Source organism: Galleria mellonella, unplaced genomic scaffold (assembly GCF_026898425.1).
Source record: "Galleria mellonella isolate WM207_F2 unplaced genomic scaffold, CSIRO_AGI_GalMel_v1 utg184, whole genome shotgun sequence".
Taxonomy (NCBI): Eukaryota; Metazoa; Arthropoda; class Insecta; order Lepidoptera; family Pyralidae; genus Galleria; species Galleria mellonella.
In genome coordinates, this window is record NW_026442025.1 from 379,712 (window position 1) to 405,411 (window position 25,700).

General features: G+C 36.5%; 1 protein-coding gene across 1 annotated transcript; it reads left to right on the plus strand.

Annotated features, from left to right (window-relative positions):
* The first annotated feature begins 21,034 nt into the window (after positions 1-21,034).
* LOC113516470 (neuropeptides capa receptor-like) lies at positions 21,035-25,298 on the plus strand. The gene is made up of 2 exons (XM_052893796.1): positions 21,035-21,329; positions 25,267-25,298. The coding sequence occupies exons 1-2, from the start codon at positions 21,035-21,037 to the stop codon at positions 25,296-25,298; spliced, it is 327 nt and encodes a 108-aa protein (XP_052749756.1).
* The last annotated feature ends 402 nt before the right edge of the window (positions 25,299-25,700 follow it).

Sequence of the window (25,700 nt, forward strand, 5' to 3'; positions counted from 1 at the left end):
ACGTTTCCCGCGCTTTTTCTACCAAAAGTTACTTCCAAAATCAAATTTACGAGAAGCGTTTAGAAAATCATAGAGAAAAGTATATACAGATTATTATTTGTATATCTGTAAATTCAATTTTTTTTTTATTTCAATCAATCAATCCGGGTCTTCTTGCCCGCCTTAAATAGTGTAGGCGGGTGAGGTAGGGGTCTCGGGGTAAACCCCTTTACCCCGGCTGCATCTCCGGAGGCAACTACCTCCGGGTCACTGGGTTTTGAGCCGGCATACACTGGTGGTCTGTGTATGCCGGCGTGGTGTCTTCTTTGTTGTGGCCTCTTCTTCCTTCTTGTATATGTATATATATATATATTTTTTTTTTTTTTTTTTTTTTTTTTTTTATATAATATATAATATTTTTTAATATTGTAATTCTCCCCTCTCGCCCGTTCCCAGATATATATAATAGATGTTAGTAATATATAATAAGTTGTGTTAGTAAGGGTCGACACAAGAAGTGTGTCGGCCCTCCCCCCGCTTGGACGCGGGGGATATAAATACACACTTGGAACGGGCGAGAGGAGGGAATGAGAAAGAAGAAGGGAAATGGGGAAAAAGGGTAGGTAAGTCGTCATACTGGTAGACGAGGCAATCACGATCACTATTCGCCTGTGCACAGGAGGTCCCTAGGCGTGGGACGGCCGTCCGGTGGACGCGCATGCAGCGGCGCGAGGCCCCTTAAGTGTTGATGGTGTCCGTTGTCGGCACGGGCGAACATTTTGCTCGCCATGTCGACAACGAACCCCTCCACCGTTGGGACCCCTAAGCCGCGGGCGATAACGTCGTTACGGACGTATCTGCCCGCTCCCGTGCACAAGCGGAGAGCGATGTTTTGCTGGGCCTGCAGCCGGCGCCTAAGCGTCGGAGAGCACAGTGCATACCAAGCGGGTGCGGCATATGTTAACCGTGAACGGACGTAGGTCTTATAGATAGAGACCCGCGTCCGTAACGGCAACCTGGAAGTTAGCACCGGTCGGAGAAAGGCGCGCGCCGCGCGAGCCTGCGCTATGGCACGCGACACCTGCGGCACCATTCTCAACGACCGGTCGATGTCGACCCCTAGGTATCGCACGGTGCTCTCCCACGCGATTTCCTTATTAAGGAGCCTTAAGGGCGGCGGCGGTGCTGTACGACTGCGGCGGACGAGTAGCGCGACCGTTTTGTCAACATTGACGGCCATGCGCCACCTGTCCAACCACTCCGGCAGCAGGTCCAGTTTTTTTATTTGAAGAACAGCAGTTAGCTATGTTACCAATGAGTGGCGCTAGTGTCATGTTTAGACTAATAGTTATATTCCTAAACAGTAGATGACGCTAAAAAGGATTTTTGTAAAATATTTACACTATTACTTTTGCGTATTACCAACATCACGATTTACACGAAAAGCTGAAATAAGAACTATCGTGAACTATATTGTAATTTTTTATGACGGCTTTGGATATTCCCGAATTAAAAACGTGAGCAGTCGATAATAAAATTTATTTAAGTCGATAGAGAAGAGTCCACTTAAATCAATTTTATATTAACTTATTCATTATTTAAGGGATCTAAATTTTAATTTTATTTCATCTGCCTATGTAAATAAAAATTCAGTTTCGTAAGTTTAAATTGAATTTCAGTGTTCATTAATGTAAACTAGTTATAATAGGGTTTTTTTTAATGAATGATAATGGAATGATAGCCGCATTCCAAGTTAGCCCATCGTGATGAACTCCACAAGAATGAACTATGATGGTTTCCAGAGGGAATAGCGTGGAGGTCGACCTGACAGGGTACATTGTTAGCAATAAGGTTTTTAAGTCTCTATTACTAACAATCCTTCTCCCCGACCGTTTGCTAGTAATACACCTTATCAGGTTGATCTCCACGTGGTTCTTCCTGGAAACCATCGTGGTTAATTTTAGTTGAATTCGTCAGGATGGGCTATCTGACCTGATGTCATCCCATCGTCTATCATCTTCCATTGGTGCCCCGCCAGTTACTGATAGTGCAGGCGGGGTTACCATATTATTATCATCCATTAAAAAAAATTACGTTACTACCAGCACCTCTCTTGCGCTGTTATTCCTGAGGACTAGGAAGTTATGCTTCTCTGTTTCACTCTTTTTTCTTCACTGTCATATCATACTCTTCAAACCGAAACAGTCATGTGAGCACGACATCTTCGTGGCAGAAATACGAGTGGGAAAGAGGTTTTTTTATGGGTGAAAATGGAATGGTAACCCCGCCTGCGCTAACGGGATACGCTGGCGGAGCACCAATGAAGGGTGAAAGATGAGAATGGAAACAGGCCAGCTAGCCCATCATGTTGAATTCATCAAGAATCAACCATGATAGTTTCCAGGGGGAACCGCGATGAGGTCGACCTGGTTGGGTATATTGCTAGCAATGGGATTCTCAGTCTCCATCACTAACAATCCCTTTCCCCCCAGGGACAGAGGTAGGCATACATAAGAATTTAGTGCAATCTCTCTCTGGTAAACTCCCACTGGTAAATATATTTACTAACAGTATAAAAAGTAATGCATTTCATTTATCATACCTATCAATTTTTCTTCTGCGTTATCAATTTTAAGTCGATTTCGCATTCCCTGGTATTAAAATTTTTATGTGACAGTTTTAATATTTCTAACAGCATCTCAATGTGGCTATAACTTACAATGTCTTAATAAAATTGAGTACTCACATATCATAATAACAACGTTTGCCGAGTCAGCTAGTAAATACATAAAATACAACAAAATTTTGTTGAATGTCACCAGACAAATTTTAATCTTCAAGAATAACATTCTGTACTGGTACTGATATACATAATCTAAGTTCATCAGTGATCAGTATTCATCAGATATAATAGATCCGAAGCGCTATAGTTCATTGGCATTTCGAGACCATTGAACAAGGGCTCCGAGTCGATCTTTCAGCTTGTCGAGGCCGTAAACTTAAGGTTATCGGGTCACATCCAATCAATGGAAGTTTCAATACTTTTGTACAAGAAAGATAGATAGATACTCTTCATTGTTTCCTCCAAATTACGTGCACCATTTGCTACTACAACAAGTCTAAAAAAGGGTAAGTAAATAAATACCAATATAAGTATAATTATGTTAAAGTAAATGCTGTGAATACCTATAATAGGCGTGTGCATTAATATTGTATTGTATTTAATGTTTGTTATATGTGTTATAATGCAATATGCTGTTGCATATTGTATGCAAACTGAGGACAAAAATTTACGGAAATTTGAAATAAACCAATAAGATCGTTACGACAAATGGGAAAGAGTGGAATGAAAAATGAGGAATGAAGGGAACATGGTAGTAAAGAGTGAGGAAAACTTAGAAGGAATTTAAATTAGCTAAAAAACCTGGAAATTAATATCCAAGAACAAGCTGTACTCCTACGGAGGACTAAAAAAAATATATGCTGTTGGTGTTCCTATAAATAAATAAATAAATACTATTAGATTTTTTTAATGGATGATGATGATGGAATGGTAGCCCGACCTGCACTAATGGTATACGCTGGCGAGCACCAGTGAGGGATGGTAGGTGAGAATGAAAAGATAGGTCAGTTAGCCCATCGTGGTGAATACACCTGGCATTCAGCACGATGGTTTATTGCTAACAATAGGACTGGTTGTTCCTATTACTAACCCCCCCCCCCCTCCCTCCCACCACCAGATATATTACATCAGTACCATCTAGTTCGAAATTAAGTAAAGCATCTCTGTGCATCTTTTACCGAATTTATTATGGGGAGTGTTTTGAGAAATTGTTCGAAATGATACCTGCTACTGATTTTCACCACCGTAAAACCCGCCATAAACTAAAGTTCCATTGCAATCTTCTGGATGAGTGGCGCTCCTCCACCGTGCGTTTTTCAAGGCACTTTATTCCACGCACAACCACTCTTTGGAATTAACTTCCAGCCGCAGCATTTCCGAACTGATACGAAATGAGAAGTGAAAATAAAAAATCGAGAGATGGTAATTGGTGATTGATTTTGCAATAATAAATCGAACAAAGATGAGTGTGTGCAAAAGTTGGATGCAAAGGTAACAATGAAGGTCAGTAGTTCCGCACGTCGCTTCACCGCATTTGATGCACCTAACAAATATAATAAAAAAATAACCGATTTTTTTTAAGTCGGTTGACAATTGAACGCAAAGGGACGAAGATATATATATATATATATATATATATATATATATATATATATATATATATATATATATATATATATATATATATATATATATAAATATAAAAGAGGAAGAGGAAGGAGAAGGAATAACTACATGGGACAGATAAAAGAAACACTAGATGGACATACCGTTTCATTATTTGATAGTAACAATCTCTGTACTTAATACTAGTAAATATATTTTTAAACATTTTTAAATCTGTACCTATACATTAACATTGTATTTGGAAGACGAGATAATATAAAGTGCTTTAATATTCATAAATTACGTCCAAATTTGTTTCATCACAAAAATATCTAATTTAAGTCTTGGATACATTGTCGCATAAAAGTGTCAGTCCATTAAATAAATTAATCATTTATAAATTATACAGAAATGTACGCTGTGGCGAAATGAAAAATACACAAAGTGAAAAGTTTCAAGAGGAACTGTCCACAATTAATAAGTTTGTTATTTAAAGACAAGAATTTATTAAACAGAGCTTGTTGCCACGCCGGATACGGACTTTACAGCATTTTTTTTTAAAACTCGCAACATTTAAAAATTTGCAATAGTCGCTTAAGGGACTACTCACATTTATTCAGCCCCATTCGCGTTTCGCTGAACGATTTTGGTCACGCTTACACAGCTCTGCTTCTATCAGCCGCGTACGGCGTCGTAAGAATGAGAATAACCGTCATAGCGTGCTATCTCCGCTGAAACGCTTGTCTACTGTACACGTACACGGCGTTGAATATGCTGCATTTCGTAAAATAATTATCATTACTATAAAATATGTCCGCACTCTTTAATTCTTGCGTACATAATGATTACGCAATAATAAATCAAATCAATGCAGAAACAATACAGGTCGCAACTTGTCGACAAGGAGTCGCGAAACATCTCTATGAAGAGCTGTTTCGCCGCGTTCGACGATGAATGCAGCATAACAGCGCTGAATGCGACAGAACAGCGCTGAACGCGGCAAAATAGCGCTGAACGCTCTCTATAGTATTCGCATAATAAATACACATTTATCCTTATTTTATACTGAGTTGCCGCGAAAGCAGAATAGATGCGGAAAGCTGAATGGATTCGTACACGTTTCCATATAAAATCGTTGTTTTCTATAGACAAAAGTTGAATAGAGCTGAATAAGTGTGAGTAGTCCCTAAATTGGCTGACAAACAATAAACAAAATATATAATATGACATGTAATAGATTTTCATTAATCATACGAAATTAGAGATTGACATAGCGTTAGTGTTGTCCAAGTTTAATTATGCAGATACTGTGTTTGGGAAGTGTCTGCTAAGAAAATGACACAATATATATATATATATATATATATATATATATATATATATATATATATATATATATATATATATATATACGAGGTCTGTATATACGAGGTCTGTTCTGGAATGCGAGAAAGAGGAGTGGGGAGGCCAGGTAAGCGCAGGACCCCTTCCTTATGTCCCTAACAATGCTTCAGTTCTGGTCTGACCGCCGTGTGGTGCGAACTGGCTTGTCACGCCATCTGTGAAGTTACCTCTTAACGAAACCCCGTCGGCATGGAGCCCGCTTCCGTTGAAGAGCAGCGCGTCGTAATCAAGTTTCTCTCGAAACTCGGCAAGAATGGCCGTGAAATTTTTGCCGATCTCAGAACAGTTTATGGGGATGATGCTGTGAAGGAACCAACCGTCCACAAGTGGCTAAAAAGATTCAGAGAGGGCCGAGAAAGCGTTCAAGATGACCCACGTTCAGGACGTCCTTCCACTTCACATTCCGACGAAAACGTGGAAAGAATTCGAACTTGTGTTAATGGGGACCATCGTTTAACGGTCAGACAGTCGTGTGGCACGAGTTCGTCCAGAATTGGCGCGAGAGGGGCGTTGGATTCTTCACCACGACAATGCCCCTGCCCACACCTCTCTTGTTGTCCGTGAGTTTTTGAGTAAAAATTCCATTACGGTGACCGAACACCCCCCTATTCGCCGGATTTGGCCCCGTGTGACTTCTTCTTGTTCCCAAAAACCAAATTGGTACTTCGGGGGCGGCATTTGGGGGACATAAATGAGATAAAAAAAGCTACGACGGGGCAGCTGAGAAACCTACAACCAGAGGACTTTCAAGGAGCCTTCTCACAGTGGAAACGGCGTTGGCACAAGTGCATTATGTCACAGGGGGAGTACTTTGAAGGGGATAAAATTGATTTACCTGAATAATTGTAAAATAAAATTTTTAAAAAACTTTTATACGTACTTTCCGGACAAACCTCGTATATATATATATATATATATATATATATATATATATATATATATATATATATATATATATATATATATATGCTGCAGTTGCCAATCCGTCTGCCAAACTGATGATGACACGATAGACGGTAGACGGTAGACTGCAGATGGCAGACGACAAATTGTAAATAAAAATCGTCTATCTCCCATTATTCTTAATCAATCCTACAGTAAAAGTTTGAAGAGAATATGTTCTCAAAATGGTCAGTTATTATAATATATCTTTGAGACTTTGTACAAAAGTCGTTTGCTTGGGTACCTCTGTCCCATTCGTATTTCAACCGTAAAGCAGTTGTGTTTGCCTGGCTGTGTTTTGGTTTGAAGGGTGGGATATGGCGTGAATTTACATGGTGCAGAGGAATAACATTTGAGTCCTCAGGAATTGCAACGCGTATCATGAGCGTTTCGCTCATGATACGCGTATACTTATATACGCGTATCATGAGCGAATATACGCGTATACGTATACAGTATACTCTGTTATGTCCATGGTACTGCTCATGTCTATAGGCGACGGTTACCACTTTCCATTAAGTGGACCGTCAGCTTGTTAACCATTCTAAGTTGTATAAAAAAAATATGTAATTCAAATTGGCTAAAAATAGCAATCAAATGGTTTAGCTACGGAACCGATATATATTTTGGCAGCTAAAGTGTCCTAAAATGTTACTAGATTCAGCCGAAAATCGGCTGAAGTTGCAACGGTGCAGAAAGGCTGTTCTATATCCAACCTTCCGTACTACCTGGTACATAAATATTAACGTTTGATGGAGTAATATTTCAGTAAATGGTATGTAAATAGGATGACATTCCATTTGGGAATCATGGAAGAAACATGAGTTATCGAACAGAAGAAGTTGACAAATAGAACATACATATTTTTAAATTATTTTATTTTATAAAAGAGTTTTTTTTTGTAAATTGATCATGATGGAATGGTAATCTCGCCTGCGCTAACTGTGCACGTAGATAGGGCACCAGTGAAGGATGATATGTGTGAATGGAAAGGCAGGCCAGTTAACCTATTGTGATGAATTCACTTGGAATAGAACACGTTGGTTTCCATGGGAAACCGTGAGGAGGTCGACCAGACAGGGTGTATTGCTAGCCTCCCTGTATATTGCTTGTATGCCTCCCCCCACCTAAAAAAGATTAGAATGATTGTGAACAATTAATAAGCCGTTATATTGTGCTTTTTGCCAATATTACTGTTGTGATTCGCATGTTGCTGATTTTGGCGATAAGAATACACAATGCTATACTATTCAGTAATTTAAATTTAAACTGTATGACATGAATTTTAATCATCATCATTCAAAGACAGTAATACCACTATGACCACGTTTTTTTTTGTTGGATGAAAATGGATTGGTAACCCCGCCCGCGCTAACGGGATACGCTGGCGGAGCTCCAGTGAAGGGTGATCGATGAGAATGAAAACAGGCCAGTTACCCTATCATGATGAATTCATCATGAAGAATTAATTGATGGGTGAAAATGGTATGGTAACCACGCCTGTGCTAACGGGATACGCTGGCGGAGCACCAGTGAAGGGTGATAGATGAGAATGAAAACAGGCCAGTTACCCTATCATGATGAATTCATCACGAAGAATTAATTGATGGGTGAAAATGGTATGGTAACCCCGCCTGTGCTAACGGGATACGCTGGCGGAGCACCAGTGAAGGGTGATAGGTGAGATTGAAAACAGGCCAGTTAGTCCATCATGATGAATTCATCATGAAGAATTAACCATGATAGTTTTTAGGGGAACCGTGAGGAGGTCGACCTGGTTGGGTATATTGCTAGCAATGGGATTTTTAGTCTCCATTACTAACAATCCGTTACAAACAAGTATGACCGTGTTACGCAAGCAGACGTCTTTGTAAGCTAACCCAACTAAGTAAATGTACAGAATAGTAAACTTAATTACATCAGTTTTATCTATAATACCTGTGAAATATTCTAGGCGTGTAGTGAGTTATTCGAGTTGTCAATAACTATTTACCCGTAAAGGAGTCGATTTACACTGTGACGACCATTAAGACATTTTAGGTATACAAATATGATTAAGAAATTCGTAAAGCGAAGAAACTAAAAAAAAAACTTTTGGCCTCATTAAATTAACTTCATTCGTAATAAATAATTTATCGTTAACTTTCTATTAGCTATGAACATTTTGACTTTTAAAAGTAATTGAAAGTACGCTAAGAAAATATTGCTCAATAGTTATTACTTATAACCTTTACGAATAAAACATAATTAAAGATTTTATCCTACAAACCAGACTTCGAATGTTATAAAACAAGTAATTTTAATGTAAAAACTAAATCACTGAACTGATTTTGATAACATTTTTATACCACTAATAGTAAGTTGAGAAGGTTTTCAGAGGGAGACTTTGTACAAAAGTCGATTGCTTGGGTATCTCAGTGTTTCAAGCAGTTATGAACACAACCGAATTTTTTTTATACAACTTAGAATGGCAAACAAGCTGACGGCCCTGATGGAAAGTGGTAACCGTCGCCTATAGACATGAGCAGTACCATGGACATAACAGTACACACACATACTGTTTCGCCCATGATACCCCTCATGCGTTGCCATTCCTGAGGACTCAGGTGTTATTCCTCTGTACTCAGTAAATTAGTAGAAATTATTATTAATAGACTGTTGTAATGTTTAAATTTACCGCTTTTTCTTTTATTTTGACATTTACCACAGATTATATATTATAGTTGTACAATTAGAAAATAAAATAGTTCCCTGCAATATCTGTTTTTGAAATGTTCTCAACAATGATAGATAGATACTTTTTATTGTTTTATCCAAAACATTACAATAGTAAACTTATTATAGATACAAATCATTACAATAAAATAGTTTAAATAAAATATCAGTGGCGCTAGTCTTCATTAGCTATATATCCTGTCGAGTCAACCTCAAAGCGGCCCCCCGGGAAATCATCCTGATAAATTATAACGAATACGCCACAATGGTCAACTGACCAGCCTTCATCCTCATCTTTATATTTTTCACTGGTGACCTGCCATTATTTTTCTTTTTAATAAAACTTCAAACTACGCAGCGAGCTATGGAAAGGGCTATGTTCGGGGTTTCTTAACATACCAGAGGTGACCTTTGTACAAAAGTCGTTTGCTTGGCCACCTCTGTCCCATTCGTGTTTCTACTGTGAAGCAGTTGTGTTTGCATGGCTGTGTTTCGGTTTGAAGGGTGGCATATGGCAATGAATTTACAAGGTACAGAGAAATAACACCAGAGTCTTCAGGAGTGGCAACGCATGGGGGGTATCATGGGCGAAACAGTATACTCTGTTATGTCCATGGTTACTGCTCATGTCTATAGGCGACGGTTACCACTTTCCATCAGGTGGGTCGCCAGTTTGTTTGTCATTCTGAGTTGTATAAAAAAAAATGTTACCTAATTATATACAAGATACTTGTAGATTGTAGACAATTCAAATTGACCGCGACAATGTCGGATCAATATTTGTTAAAATATCTTCTGAACTTAGATAGGAAAGTCTTCTAATAATGATAGGGATAATAACGGGCCATTATATCTTAAACAAACACTTCTACACAATAGGGGTCACATGCGGCCTTTATAGCGAGGCTGCTTCAACGCTAAATAAACGGTCGCTCACGTAATCACGGAATTCGGAATGTGTAGCCGTGGCAGGGCCGTAGCTAGACCCAACTACATGGTAGGGCATGAGAATTTTTTGGTAGGGCAAAAGCAAGAATTTAAGTGACTTCGAAAAGGCACGGTTTTCAATTCCGTTTATTTATTTATTTATACTTTATTGCACCAAGTAAAAAGAGAAATAACAAATACAGTGAATATTAATGAGAAGTGATACAAAAGGCGTCCTTATCGCTAAGCAATCTCTTCCAGACAACCTTTGGGTAGAGGACATCGAGAAAAAGACAAAGGGTAGGTGGCGCACTATTATATAAATGTTATCATATACAAATATATATACATACATATGCACATACATACATACACATACATATATAATATATACACAATTAAATATATAAGCGAAAGAGGTTTGTTTGAATCGAAGCATTTGGCGTTCCATTGTTTCTGCCTACCCTAATGGGAGACAGGCGTGACAGATATGTATGTATGTATGTAAATATATACATAACATACACATACTTAACAGCACACATACAACAGAAAAAAATGACGAAGGAAAACAAAGTAAGTCTATTTGTATGTATATTAAACGCCTATTCAATCCTATGTTAATTTTATATCATTTTTTAAAATTTCATCACATTGTAAATTGTATTTCATCAAAACCAGAAGGAAACTTTGTACAGAAGTCGTTTGTTTGGGCACCTCTGTCCCATTCGTGTTTCTACCGTGAAGCAGTTGTGTTTGCATGGCTGTGTTTCGTTTTGAAGGGTGCGATATGACAGTGAATTTACAGGGTACAGAGGAATAACACCTGAGTCCTCAAGAACGCATGGGGGGTATCATGGGCGAAACACTATACCCTGTTATGTCCATGGTACTGCTCATGTCTATAGGCGACAGTTACCACTTTCCATCAGGTGGGCCGTCAGCTTGTTTGTTATTCTTTGTTGTGTCATTTAAGTTGCATAAAAAAAATTGAAAGTATTGTTTTGTTTATGGAAAAATTTAAATATTTATAACTGAATCTTCTAGATTTCTTTTTTACATTCTTAGTATAAGTGATTATGCTCCAAAAAATGACATCAAAAAGTTTAATGTTGACAACATAAGTAATGTGGGGGGAAAGGGATTGTTAGTAATGGAGACTGAGAATCCCATTGCTAGCAATATACCCAACCAGGTCGATCTCCTCGCAGTTCTCCCTGGAAACTATCATGGTTAATTCCTGATGAATTCATCATGATGGGCTAACTGGCCTGTTTTCATTCTCATCTATCACCTTTCACTGGTGCTCCGCCAGCGTATCCCGTTAGCGCAGGCGGGGTTACCATACCATTTTCACCCATAAAAAAAAAAACATAAGTAATGTAATGAATACCTATTTTTATTTTTAAATAATAATGTAATTCACATGAAAAGGTCTGTTGGAAGACATCTTTTATTAGAGATAAGCTCACCTTTGTGCATTACGTTTAAAATTAATTGTTCTTAACATTATGTTTGTGCACAATAAACAATGTTAATAATGAGCATATAATTATTTTCGGCATATTATGTGACACCACGTACAGCGGATACGAGTGAACCCTTGTATATTACGCGTATATATTTGGATTACATACACATCTGACATACACAAAAACAATTGTGCGCCTCCCGTACTATGTCCTCTTCAAAATACACTCTGCATGTTTTCTTAATTTACAATACTTTATTTTTATATAAATTTCACATTTATAAAATATTGTCCTAATTGAAAATTGGCAATATGAAATTGCTACCTAAAACTTAATTACTTTCTCAGTTAAGGTTCATAATCTAGCTACAAAAATCTTTTATTCAAATCCCATTGCTAGCAATATACCTAACCAGGTCGACCTCCACGCGGTTCCCCCTGGAAACTATCATGATGAATTCCTGATGAAGTCATCATGATAGGCTAACTGGCCTGTTTCCATTCTCATCTATCACCCTTCACTGGTGCTCCGCCAGCGTATCCCGTTAGCGCAGGCGGGGTTACCGTACCATTTTCATTCATCAAAAAAAAAAAAAAAAACTATTGCTGGAAGAAATTCCGTTAGAAAAAAAAACCCGATATTTACTGTTTTTATGCGATAAAAAAATCCAAGCGAACATAACACATACCATAGACAGTATTGTGGGCGTTGATAGATCAGCTAGGATGCCAGTTTATATTGAATGATTTCCGCTCAAGAACACAGGGGAGCGATATAAAAATTATTAAATTACATAGCTATATACCGCGACTTTGCCTGTGTGAAAGAATACATGAATTATGCTACATCCTAACTTAGCAGTTAGTATATAACCTACCCGTGTGCCAAATTACATTCAAATACAGGGAGTTCATCCTCATGTCCTACAGCCTCAACGGTCGCGTACTGCGCGGTTTCAGACATGTTTCCTCCCACGAACACTCAGGTTGTGGAATGAGCTCCTTGCCGAGGTTTTACCAAGAGACTACAGCATGGGGTTTTTCAAAAGGGGGGTAAAGAGGTTTTTTCAGGGTCGGCAACGCACGCGTAATACCTCTGATATTGCAGGTGTTCATAGATAGATAGATAATTTATTTGCATTACTTACAGCACACAAATTACAACATACATATACAAAAAAAAAAGCGAGATAACATAAATGAAAAAAAAAATCATAGGCCAACTACTTACCATCAGGTGGGCCGTATGCTTGTTTGCCATTCTAAGTTGTATAAAAAAAACTATGGGCTAATTTTGTTTGTGGAAATAAAATTATTCTTTTTTTTTTACTAGTCCTCATGAATACATTATTTTTCTTTTTAAAAGCACTTTATTTTTAAGTAGGTATCTACAATTAATTCACTATCTTGTTTGATGTCACTAGAAATGTTAAACAAGCTGGTAAGATAAATTACCTTATGGTAAATGTCAACCGTCGCTTACAGGCATGAACGGTTCGCTGGATAATCTAATACGATATTGTTAATAGTTACAAGAACATATGTTTACAATTATTATCAATATGTAAATAAATAAATAGGATATTTTATATACTAAATTACAATTAAGACAATTCTAACGCTAATTGTGAGGTTATTTACACATATTTATGACAATTTTAAAAATTCCTAAGGTTTTTTTTTTACTACACAGGGAGCAAACGAGCATGCGGCTCACATGATGGTAAGTGACTACCGCCGCCCATGATCACCCGCAATACTAACAGCATTGCAGGTGTGCTGCCGGCCTTTTAAAAAGGAATATACTCTTTTCTTGAAGGTTATGTTGTCGTATCGGTTCTGAAATACTGCTGCTGGAAGTTGATTCCAAAGAATGGTTGTGCGTGGAAGAAAGTGCCTTGAAAAACGCACGGTGGAAGACCGCCACCCGAGTCGATTGGGAAGTTCAGGTTGCCTGGAAGAGATCGCTGTTTAGCGGCAAGGCCGCTCATTTTTGCCTAAATATCTTGCTTTTATGTAATGAAGTTTATGTAATTAATTATTCATTTTGTTTGTGTACATAATGTTAATCTTTATAAACTATATCAGTTTTTTTATATATATATATATATATATATATATATATATATATATATATATATATATATATATATATATATATATATATATATATATATATATATAGTATAATGAATTTTGATTTATTTAAACGACTACTCACGTAATCCTAGAATGTGCAGCTGTGGCTCATCAACGTTTAGAAATCCTCGAAATCCCTTCGTGAGGCCTGTGAAGATCCCAGGAAACTTCTGTGCTTCTGGGCAGAGCTAAGTTGGCTGTACTAGCCACGACTCATACGCACAACGGCCCAAATGAGAGGCTAAGCGCGGAAAAGAGAGTCCAATTTACATTATATTACATTACAAGAGTTTTTATTCATTCATTCATATTAATAAATCTTTTATTCGACAAATTACTTTCTTATTCACATAAATATTATTTCATATTTCAGCAGCTTCATTGACATTACATATATAAAATACTTAACTCATGGCAGCCCATACTCCACCGCAAGCTGGATATGTCGCCGTTCCTGACTTTGTTATGCCTTTGTACACAGTAATTCTGTTGACATTTTCCATCCTTTAAATTCAAATATAGCTGTGTAAGCACAGTAGCTTTGCGACGAAATTATTTTTCTATAGTCTTTTACGTGATTTTTTCTTGGATTATTGACGTATGATAAACTGGACGCCGTAACTTCTACACATAGTTTGTAGAACCGACAACTGGTAGGGAAGAAAGACTCTTGAATGGCGGCTTCGTACAAGCAAACACAGCAAACGACCTCTTACTAGATGGAGTGAATACCACAAATGCATTACAGGAAGTCAGAGAATACAGGTGGCTCAGAAACGTTGCTTATGTCTATAGGCAGTCTATGGGGAGGTCTATGTTCAGCAGTGGATAGGAAATAGCTGAGAGGATGATGATGATGTGGCAGGGGGGGGGGGGAGTGAGTGTATCACCATCACTCGAATTAGTTTGTTATTAGTGTTTTTATTAATTGAAGACAGAGAGAGAGAAAGGAAAGAGAGAAAGGAGAGAGAGAAAGAGAGGGAAGAAAGAGGAGAGAGAGATAGACAAATCTTTTATCTCATCAATTTTGAACTCATGCTCTTTATTCAACTAATCTAACAATATATTGATCTATTTATGAAGTCATTCGTCATTTATCAGTTAGGTTCTCAGTCTCAGCTCGAATCGGTCCGAACTACCGCAACAACTATTTCCCAATTTATAAACAATAATATCAATTAACAGAAATTAGTTCATGTCTTCGTATCTGCATTATCAATTACAAACACGATGGGGCTTCACTCAACTTCAACTTGTCCGTATACCGATCCAACGAGAAAGCAATCACTGTTATAGTTCGCGAAACAGTAGCAAGATACTCGTAGCAAATAACTAATTTCTCGAATTGTTAACTAGTTATATATTTACATGTGGAAACAATATAGCTTCAATTTGTTATAGGGAAATTGTATCTATGTATCTACGTATCGGAATGATGTATTTTGTGAGGAAACTAAGAGGGTGAAATCAAAATCGTGTTCTGCAAATGAAATTGTACATTGTATTCCCCGAGGAGGTATGGATCGAAAGTTGAACAGTGTTTAGAAGAAGTATGTATGGGTCGAAAAGCTAGGATAAAGTTTTACTTCTTCTATGCCACGGTGCATTCAGCTATCAATTTTTTTTATAACACAGGGAGCAGTATATTGTTAGACTGACTGTAAGTGACTAACGCTACTTATGAGGGGGGAAAGGGATTGTTAGTAATGGAGACTAAAAATCCCATTGCTAGCAATATACCTAACCAGGTCGACCTCCTCGTGGTTCCCCCTGGAAACTATCATGGTTAATTCCTGATGAATTCATCACGATGGGCTAACTGGCCTGTTTTCATTCTCATCGATCACCCTTCACTGGTGCTCCGCCAGCGTAACCCGTTAGCGCAGGCGGGAATACCATTCCATTTACACCCATCAAAAAAAAAAAACGCTACTTATGAGTACCCGCAACACCAGTGGCATTGCAGGTGTGCTGCTGGTCTTTTAAAAAGGAATATGCTCTTTTCTTGAACGTTACCATGTTGTTATTTATTTTTATTTATTCATTAGCACTTATATGTGTAAATGATGGACTTAATACTAAAAGCATTCTCTCCCAGTCAACCATAGGGAAGTGTCAGAATACTTGAATGCGGTACTACTAATTATTGATATACATACATACTAAAATTACATATATAAACGAATAAATATATATAAATAACAAATATATTTACACATATATGACATATATACTATATTATACACGAAATTGAGAAGAATATAAAATACGTATTGCTCGGATAAAGTAAAAAAGTGAGTATGAACGTTTTTTTTTAAAGACGGTTTAGTCGGAAGTCTCTTAATGGTATCAGGAAGCGCGTTTGGTATTAATTATAAATAACTAACTATAAATAACAATCAAAAGTTTTAATCAAATTTAAAAATTTGATTAGAACTTTGATATTTTTGAACCCATAATGATTTATGTCATAAGATATGGTCCCAGACCATTGCATTCACTTTGCACTACTTGCAATGCATTCGAAGTCGTCACTCCATCTATTTTTTTTGATGGGTGAAAATGGTATGGTAACCCCGCCTGCGCTAACGGGATACGCTGGCGGAGCACCAGTGAAGGATGATAGATGAGAATGAAAACAGGCCAGTTAACCTATCATGATGAATTCATCAGGAATTAACTATGATAGTTTCCAGGGGGAACCGCGAGGAGGGGAGGAGGGCGACCTGTTTGGGTATATTGCTAGCAATGGGATTCTCAGTCTCCATCACTAACAATACCTTTTCCCCCCAATCTCCATCTATTGGTTGGTCATCCTAAACTACGTTTGCCTGTACGGGATCGCCACTTAAGAACCTTTCTTCTAGACTTGCCGTTTGGTTATGGCTTAGAAAGAGCCATCCCTTCCTTTTCTATCGTAAGTAGCGACTAATGGAATTTAATGATCTAGGGATGAGCAGCAGTGTTCTTCTTAAGACATCACCAAGAGCTCAATTGTGGTTGCCAACCCGTCTGCCAAGCGTGACAGCTACCAGAAAATCCTCCAATGGTGAACACCAGAAAGAAGTGGACTTATCCCTTTCAGACCTGAACGATACGGGCGTGAGTTGTAATTTTAAAAAATTCTAAAACCGCGCGCAATTCATTTTTACGCACGAAGCTAAAATAATATGATAGTGAGATTCTAAACCAGCCAATAAGAAATCGTTTTAGCGGTTAGGTGGTGCAGAAGTCTCGTGCGTGCCGGCAAGATGGCCTGGCTCCAAAACACGAAAATATATTTGATCTGAAAGATTGAAAATCTTGGGTCTGAAAGGGTTATATTGATCTGTGCTAAAAATGTTTAGTTTCTTGGATAGATTATTATCTTAGAAGTCGGCACTTTGTTTTCTATGCTGTTATCAGCCAGCTACAGTGTAACGGATTGGTTATTTGTATCGTGTCTACGATAAATAAAATGTACGCACTTGAAATATTGCACGCGATTTACCAAAACGAAACTAATAACCCACGTTTATTAAACACATTATGTCGTTTCGATAGAGATCTTTATATATGTTATTGTAAAATCCCGTAAATTGGTAAATCTTAGAATTTAGATAGATAGATAGATAGATAATTTATTTACATTACTTATAGCACACAAATTACAATAAAAAAAAAGCATACACATAATACACAATCAAAGAGATAAAATAATGAAAATAAAAAAGCACAAAATAAAAAAAAAAACAAAATATATAAACTAACAATCTCCCTTCTTTCCCTTCCTTCATTCATTTACTGACATGGGTTGGTAAATGTAAGGATTTTATAAAAGACAAATCAATTTTGGTGTTTTCACCTAACCAAATCTAACCTAATCTCGTGGTCAAAAAGATTTTTGATCACGAATACGAACACACACACTAAACATATATGTTACTGTAAAAAGTCAAAAAGTTTACGGTAAAATTTTTTTTCTATATTTCTATTAGAGAAGATATATTATCACAACTCATGTTGGTAAATTTTAAGATTTACTGGCAAAACCTAAGATTTATCAATGTACAGGTTTTTACAATAATACATACATACGTCATGATAATCTTTCTTCTCTTTACTTATACCTATTTTGAGGTTGGCCTAATTTTTTTTCTATTCAATTCCACTTTACAAAATATTTAAAGAAAATTAATACTAATAAGTATAAATTTTTTTTTGGGAAATATAGTTTTTTTATAATCTAATTTATAATATAATAGGCCGACAGTACACCTACGATCACCTCGATGTTGCGGGTGATCATGGGCGGTGGTAGTCACTTTTTTTTATACAACTTAGAATGGCAAACAAGCTGACGGCCCACCTGGTGGTAAGTGGTAACCGTCGCTTGTAGACATGAGCAGAATCATGGACATAACAGAGTATACTGTTTCGCCCATGATACCCCCTATGCATTGCCATTTCTGAGGACTCAAGTGTTATTCCTCTGTACCCAGTAAATTCACGCCATATCCCACCTTTCGAACCGAAACACAGCCATGCAAACACAACTGCTTCACGATTGAAACACGAATGGGACAGAGGTGCCCAAGCAACTGACTTTTGTACAAAGTCCCCCACTGGTATTATATTATTTCTGATATCATAAATAAACGGTTGTCTAATATATATAATAATTTATATATCAACAATATTATTTTTCTTCCAATTGGGCAAAAAAAAAAAAGAATGGATCAGCTAATAAATTTCAGAATTGTGATGAGAAGAAGAAAAAAAATTTATATAAATTTTAAGTTGTATTAGAAATTGTTTGAAAGTATTTGTTCAAGAACTGTAAAGACTTGACCCCAAGTTAGCGCTAAGTCGCGCGGTCAAGTTTGTTTGCTTCGATTCGATCGATCTGCGGTTGCCCGGTAAAGGTCGCTCCACCTGGGTTTGGCGAGACTTATCTTAAAAAAAAAAACAAATAAAATAAAACTGGAATAATTATTAAATTTAGACAGCACTTCACCATTGCAAGACAAACAGATAGACTTTTTCTTTATGTTAACTCCATAAATGGATTTTTAACTCTGCTCGTGCTGTCAGAATGTCGGTGTGGATGAAATCAGGCCAAACGGCTCATCCTAATTCAGGAATTAACCACGATGCTTTCCACAGGGCACTGCGTGGAGGACTTCTTATATGATATTTTACTTACTTACTACTCTTTTTAATACGTAATTTTACTTGTACTCTTACGTACTTTACTTACTACTCTTTTTAATACGTAAGTAAATAGCCTTTACTTACCTTAAGAACTTTTTTTCCAGACTTGCCGTGACAGGTTATGGCTTAGAATGAGCCATCGCTACCTTTCCCGTCGTAAGAAGCGACTAATGGAATTGGGATTTGCTCACTACTAAAAATTTGATAATATGAATTTGCTCAAAATATGAAACATCAAAATACATTTTATTAATTCGTATACAGATGAAATATACTTATTAATAATTCTCACATGTGTTTGTTTGTTTGTTACTTTTTAACATTCAAATGGCTCTTTTCACCGTTATGATATGAGGAATTGTTCATTATGATGCCCACAGCCACTTTCTATCATCGTACGGCTCGTCATCGACAGGGAGTTCATCCTCATGTCCTACAGCCTTAACGGTCGCGTACTGCGCGGTTTCAGAGATGTTTCCTCCCACGAACACTCAGGTTGTGGAATGAGCTCCCCGCCGAGGTTTTATGTTTTATTTTTTACAGCATGGGGTTTTTCAAAAGGGGGGTAAAGAGGTTTCTTCAGGGTCGGCAACGCACGCATAATACCTCTGGTATTGCAGGTGTTCATAGGCTACGGTAACCACTTACCATCAGGTGGGCCGTATGCTTATTTGCCACCTCAGTGGTATAAAAAAAATATGAAGTTTGGTATGCATGCACTACCTATCATCATCATACCAGCCTTTAACTGTCCACTGCTGAACATAATGCTTTCTGTTAGGCTTTGATGATGTTTAACGAGGGACGATGCTGTTCATCCTTCGACCATTAAGTTCCCCTAGTCATTTTACAAGACTCACGGGAAACGAAGGGATTGGGACCACTCGGTAATATACTACATACCTGCTATGTATATACTATATACAGTATTTGGTCCGGAGAAAGACATATGCTTCTTTAATAACGCGCTCACGCGGGCGAAGTCGCGTGTAAGGATTAGTAATACCTGAATGTCGTGGTGAAATTTTGTTATTGTGAATTTATAGGGTACAGAGGAATAACACCCGAGTCCTCAGGAATGGCAACGCATGAGGGAGGGGGGGGGGGGATCATGGGTGAAATAGTATACTCTGTTATGTCCAAGGTACTGCTCATGTCTATAGGCGACGGTTACCACTTTCCATCGGGTGGACCGTCAGCTTGTTTGCCATTTTAAGTTGTACGAGTATAAAAAAATGTATTTTTTATTAGTTTGTGCCTACTCAATACCTACTGTTTATAAAAAGTGAAATGTAACAACAAAGACTGTGGTCATGAAAGTAAAAAAAACATTGGTTAAAATTGACTTCATAACAACATTAAGAACAACAAAAGTTAAAATATTGTAGAATAAACCACTTATTTATTTACGTGTAACTTCATCGACCACAGAACACGCAGTTCAATAGACAGACTTCGACTTACAGCGAAGTGAAATAATCTTTCTAATATTAGTGTTGTCCAGAACCCACGCCCGCCTAGTTTCTAGTTCGAAACAATATAATACAATAATGGCGTTATGGCTTAACAATATTGGTAGTCGCCATTACAATTTCAAATCGAATAATACCATCATTCTGAGAACTGCATCTATGAATCCTATCAAGCGATTCAGTGATCGCCGAGTGGCGCGTAGAAGTGGTCGTACGGTTGCGTAGCAGTCGCTACGAACGGCGGCCAACTTTGACGATCGTACGTATTATTGTTAAATAAATGTTAAAAAAACTTATTAATACATGAATAATACACTTGATTAATTTAGTATTTTAACTGGCATGACAAAAAGTTGTTATACCGTTTAGGGATATTTTTATTTTGCATTTAAATATTTAATAACTTTCAAAATAGTTTTAACTCTTGTTTTAAATTCGAATAAGTATGTTTTAAGTGGTGATAAATAAATAATAGTGTATAAATAATTATTAGTAATATTTATTAGTGATAATTAAATAGTGTCGAAACGATGCTTGGGGTAATATCTTGAACAATAATTCAAAATGGAGTCGTTTTTGCGCGTTAACGAGACAAACGAGCATTTTTACGAACGATGCACGAATCTGAGTTACTTCGACTGCAGCGAGGAGGAAATGCTCTGGTGGATGATGGGGCCCCGAAGGTTGCCTCTGCAGGAGATCATACCTATCTCCGTGGTGCTGCTGGTGATCTTCCTCACGGGCGTGGTGGGGAACGTGGCTGTGTGTGTGGTGATAGTCAGACACCCCGGTATGCACACGGCTACAAATTATTACCTGTTCAGTTTGGCTCTCAGTGATCTACTTTTGTTGCTTTTTGGTGAGTACGTTTTTAAATATTTAAACCATTAAAGTTGCCAGTATTTTATTTATTTATTTGCACACAAATCACATTGTGATTAATATAGAAGTTATTGTAATAAAAATGATAGGCACGAACCCCCTCATTCATAAAAACTAAAGCTCTCTTAAACTTATTTTAGCTATATTTTTTTCTATTGCACTAAATTCTCAATTTGAAAGATAGTGATTATGTCTCTCATAATAGGTTATAAGGGGGGAAAGGGATTGTAAGTAATGGAGACTGAGAATCCCATTGCTAGCAATATACCCAAACAGGTCGACCTCCTCGCGGTTCCTCCTGGAAACTATCATGGTTAATTCCTGATGAATTCATCATGATGGGCTAACTGGCCTGTTTTCGTTCTCATCTATCACTCTTCACTGATGCTCCGCCAGCGTATCCCGTTAGCGCAGGCCAGGTTACCATACCATTTTCACACATAAAAAAAAAATAGGTTATAGGTAAGCTTAAATATTTTATATTTACCTTCTTATTCATAAGAACGTTCAAAACGTTTTTATGAATAAGAAGGTAAAAATAAAATCCAAAATATTTAAGCTTAGTAGCTTGTTATATTTATTGAATACAAAATTCGCGTGCTACAATCAATCCCTAAAGAAATGTAACTGTTCATTAACAAGAATTAAGTTACAGTAAAAATATATAAGTTATATTAGGTTTCTATATAGAAAAAGATATAAATTTGGCTAATAAATATTGCAATTTTTTTTTATAATATACTGTCTACGCGTGGATTCTAGGTAATCACCTTTAAATGGCGTATCAAAGACAAAACATACCAGATTATAAGTTTGACCTTCAGGATTCCAGCTGTGAAAAGCGCATTTATTTTGTTGTAGCAGTTTTTCTGTGCTAGAGACAGTAAAAAAAAATTTAATTATGATTGTTCTAGCTTCTATTATCAGATTATCATATTAATATTTCATACAAATATCGATTAAGGACCTTGAATGGTTCAGAAATTAGTCGAGCTTTCTCGAACTAATTACATGTAAATTAAATTGTTAATTATAACATTAATATATCGCCTAGTTACAATTCTATTCCACTGACAGATTTATATTTTAATAGCTATTTTCCAGACATTCGTTTGAACTAGAACAAGTGACAAGGCGTTCTTCAAAAGGGGCGTAAAGAGGTTTCTTCGCGCGTAATACCTCTGGTATTGCAGACGTTCATAGGCTACGGTAACCGCATACCATCAGGTGGGCCGTATGTTTGTATGCCACATTAGTGGTATAAAAAAAGTGACTTTTCAAGAATCAATCATCCTCATTTCACTCATCATCATCATATCAGGCGTTAATCATCCACTGCTGAGCACAGGCCTCTCGCATAAGAACAATTCATGCTATTTATATTTAGTAAGCTATCAAATTTGAATTTTGATGGTAAATTCTAAAGAATTTTACTTTGAAACTTTGCATTTTGTTCAATGATTAACGTTCGAGTTCGCTAGCAGAGCATTTTTTTAATAATCAACCAGAAACATTAAAAATACTTGAATTGTTTTTGAAAATTGACAGATGTTTACGACCTTGCACTACTTAGTTATGAACGCTATTAAAAGAGCTTGTAAACAAGTGTATTTGAATAAAGATAACTCCCTTCTATTCTATTCACTACTCTGACTCTACTAAGCACAGGGATACTTTGTATAAAAGTCGTTTGCTTGGGCACCTCTTCGTGTTTCTACCGTGAATCGGTTGTATTTGCATGGCTGTGTTTCAATTTGAAGGGTTGGATATGGCAGTAAATTTACAGGGTGCAGAGTAATAACGTCTGAGTCCTCAGGAATGGCAACGCATGGGAGGTATCATGGGCGAAATAGTATTTACTTTGTTATTTCTATAGGCGACAGTTACCACTTTTCATCAAGTGGGCCGTTAGCTTGTTTGTGATTCTAAGTTACATAAAAAAATCGGTTACGGTACTGATTTTAGATTACAAAAAAAGTAAATACACATGTAATTATCTTTATTGTGGATCGTAAGTTAAGGTATTTATTACTTCAATTAAATAGTTTCTCCATGTCCTGATATATAAGCGTACAATATATAATATAAAAGAAGTATAAAGTAGCTACATGCATTACCTAACAATAGATAGAATACTACATTATATAGTTTATATACATAGCATATAAATAGTAAAATAAAACAAATAAAAATAAAACAAATATTTCTAAATTAATGAAGATTATTTATGTTGTGTCATGCAACAAAAGCTGTACATTTCAAATAGGTACCCACCAATATTTGATTATGTATAGGTATTGTGTACTCTAAGTGACGCAAATCAATTATCTATCTATCTATCTATTATGTATATATCAAACAATGATTAGATGAGCTGTTCACGCGTCAAGAGATAGAAATTAAACAAGCAAACACACGGAGGAGATAGAATAAGTTTTTGAGTATACCCATTGCAATTTTGTCTTAAAATAGACGAGTTATAAAATTGGGCGTTTCAAAGAGGCCATTGGTTGGCACTTCATTCCTTCTGCCCACATTGTAAGGGTTTTAAGTGGAGATAGAAATAGACTATTTCAGTGGAATTTAATAATAATTTAAGATTGTGTTTTACAAAATAAAACGAATTTTATTATGGTAAAAACAGTTATTTCAAATTAAATAACTGAATTACTAAATTTTGAAAAAAATCTATACGTAGGTCCAATATGTTATTATACCTTTTCAGATAAAAAAGAATTTTTCAAATCGGTTTATAATTGACGGATTTATGAGGTAATAAACATTAAAAAAAAATAATAGAACCGAAGGGAGAACCTTTCTCTTTTCGAAGTGAGTTCTATTGTTTGGTTTATTGTGTTTTTTCCACGCATAACCAAACTACGGAACCAAATGCCGGAAGCAGTACTGCAGATACGACACCGAAACCTTCATGATAATAGCGTTATTCCTTCCTAAAAGGCCGGCGATACCTGCAATTTCTTTAATATTTCGGCTGCATATGGGCGGCGGTAATCACTTACCATCAAGTGTGCCGCTCGCTCATTTGCCCCATATGTTACAAAAAAAGAAATATAACGCAGTCTGCTGATGTTCAACAGTAATACAAATAAAAGATCCTTTGCAGTGCAAGCTGCTTGATTCTAGAATTCTCTCCCAAATCATACCAGTATGGTGCAGACCGTCCATGCCTTCAAAGCTCAAACAAAAAGATTTTACAATACAATTGACTGTTGAGTTACTTATATACGTATGTATAATAGTTATTCTATGTTTATATATGTTTAGTTATATTTATATATGTATCTGTGTGTATGTGTATATATATATTTTGTTACTATTTTTTTTGCACCATAAATGTTATGCTTTGTATACAAACCCAATAGACACTTTTTCCCTTCGGGTTCTCAAGGTTGGTTGGAAGAAATCCCTTTAAGGGATAAGTCTGCTTGTTTACATTTTTGTTATACCTTAAAAAATATTATACGTGAATATACAAAAGCATATAAATAAGTAAATAAAAAGTCAATTAATTGATTGAATATTTCGATGCGTTACTCATTTCATTTAGAGAGTGTTACTGTGATAATTTAAATAAAACTTTGTTGTATTTTCATTAGGCTTTATTGAAACATATTATTTTTTTACATATTCCAAAAGTTTTCTGTATTATTTAAAATTGTAATACAAAACTTTTCACAAACTACTCCCTGTAGTGAAACGAACAAACAAAAAAAAAAAACAAAGTTGCACGTATTTTTATAACTACTTCAAAATTAGAGAGTCACAATTTCGATTTTCCGAGAGTCAACGACTATTTCATAATGTTACGGCCTTTGATCTCTCCCATTCATCAAGTACTCGGCGACGTTCATTCTGTAATCCACAGAATCTTGATATAAATGAGTTTCTCCTAGGCTCGTTCCTAGACTTCCCTCAGATAGTCTGAAAGGACAAGATTAGGTTAGGCATTCCTTTGATGAGATGTAAACGGAATATTTAAATAGAATTTACTTATCTCCGAACTGTCGGCATTCCTATTAGATATTTATAGAGAAGAAAACCTGATGTTTAATACTCTTACAATTTTTTATTAAATGCTGGGAAATAAATCTTTTTGTTCTACTGATATGAATCAGATATATAGGAAAAACTAGGTGTCATATCGTATAAGGAGGTCAAAGATATGGCCTGGAATAGAGTTGGCTGGAAGAATATGCATGAATTTTTTGCACAGACAAGAGGAAACTTATTTTTTTATCTTTTTTTATACAACTTAGAATGGCAAACAAGCTGACGGCCCACCTGATGTAAAGTGGTAACTGTCGGCTATAGACATGAGCAGTACCAT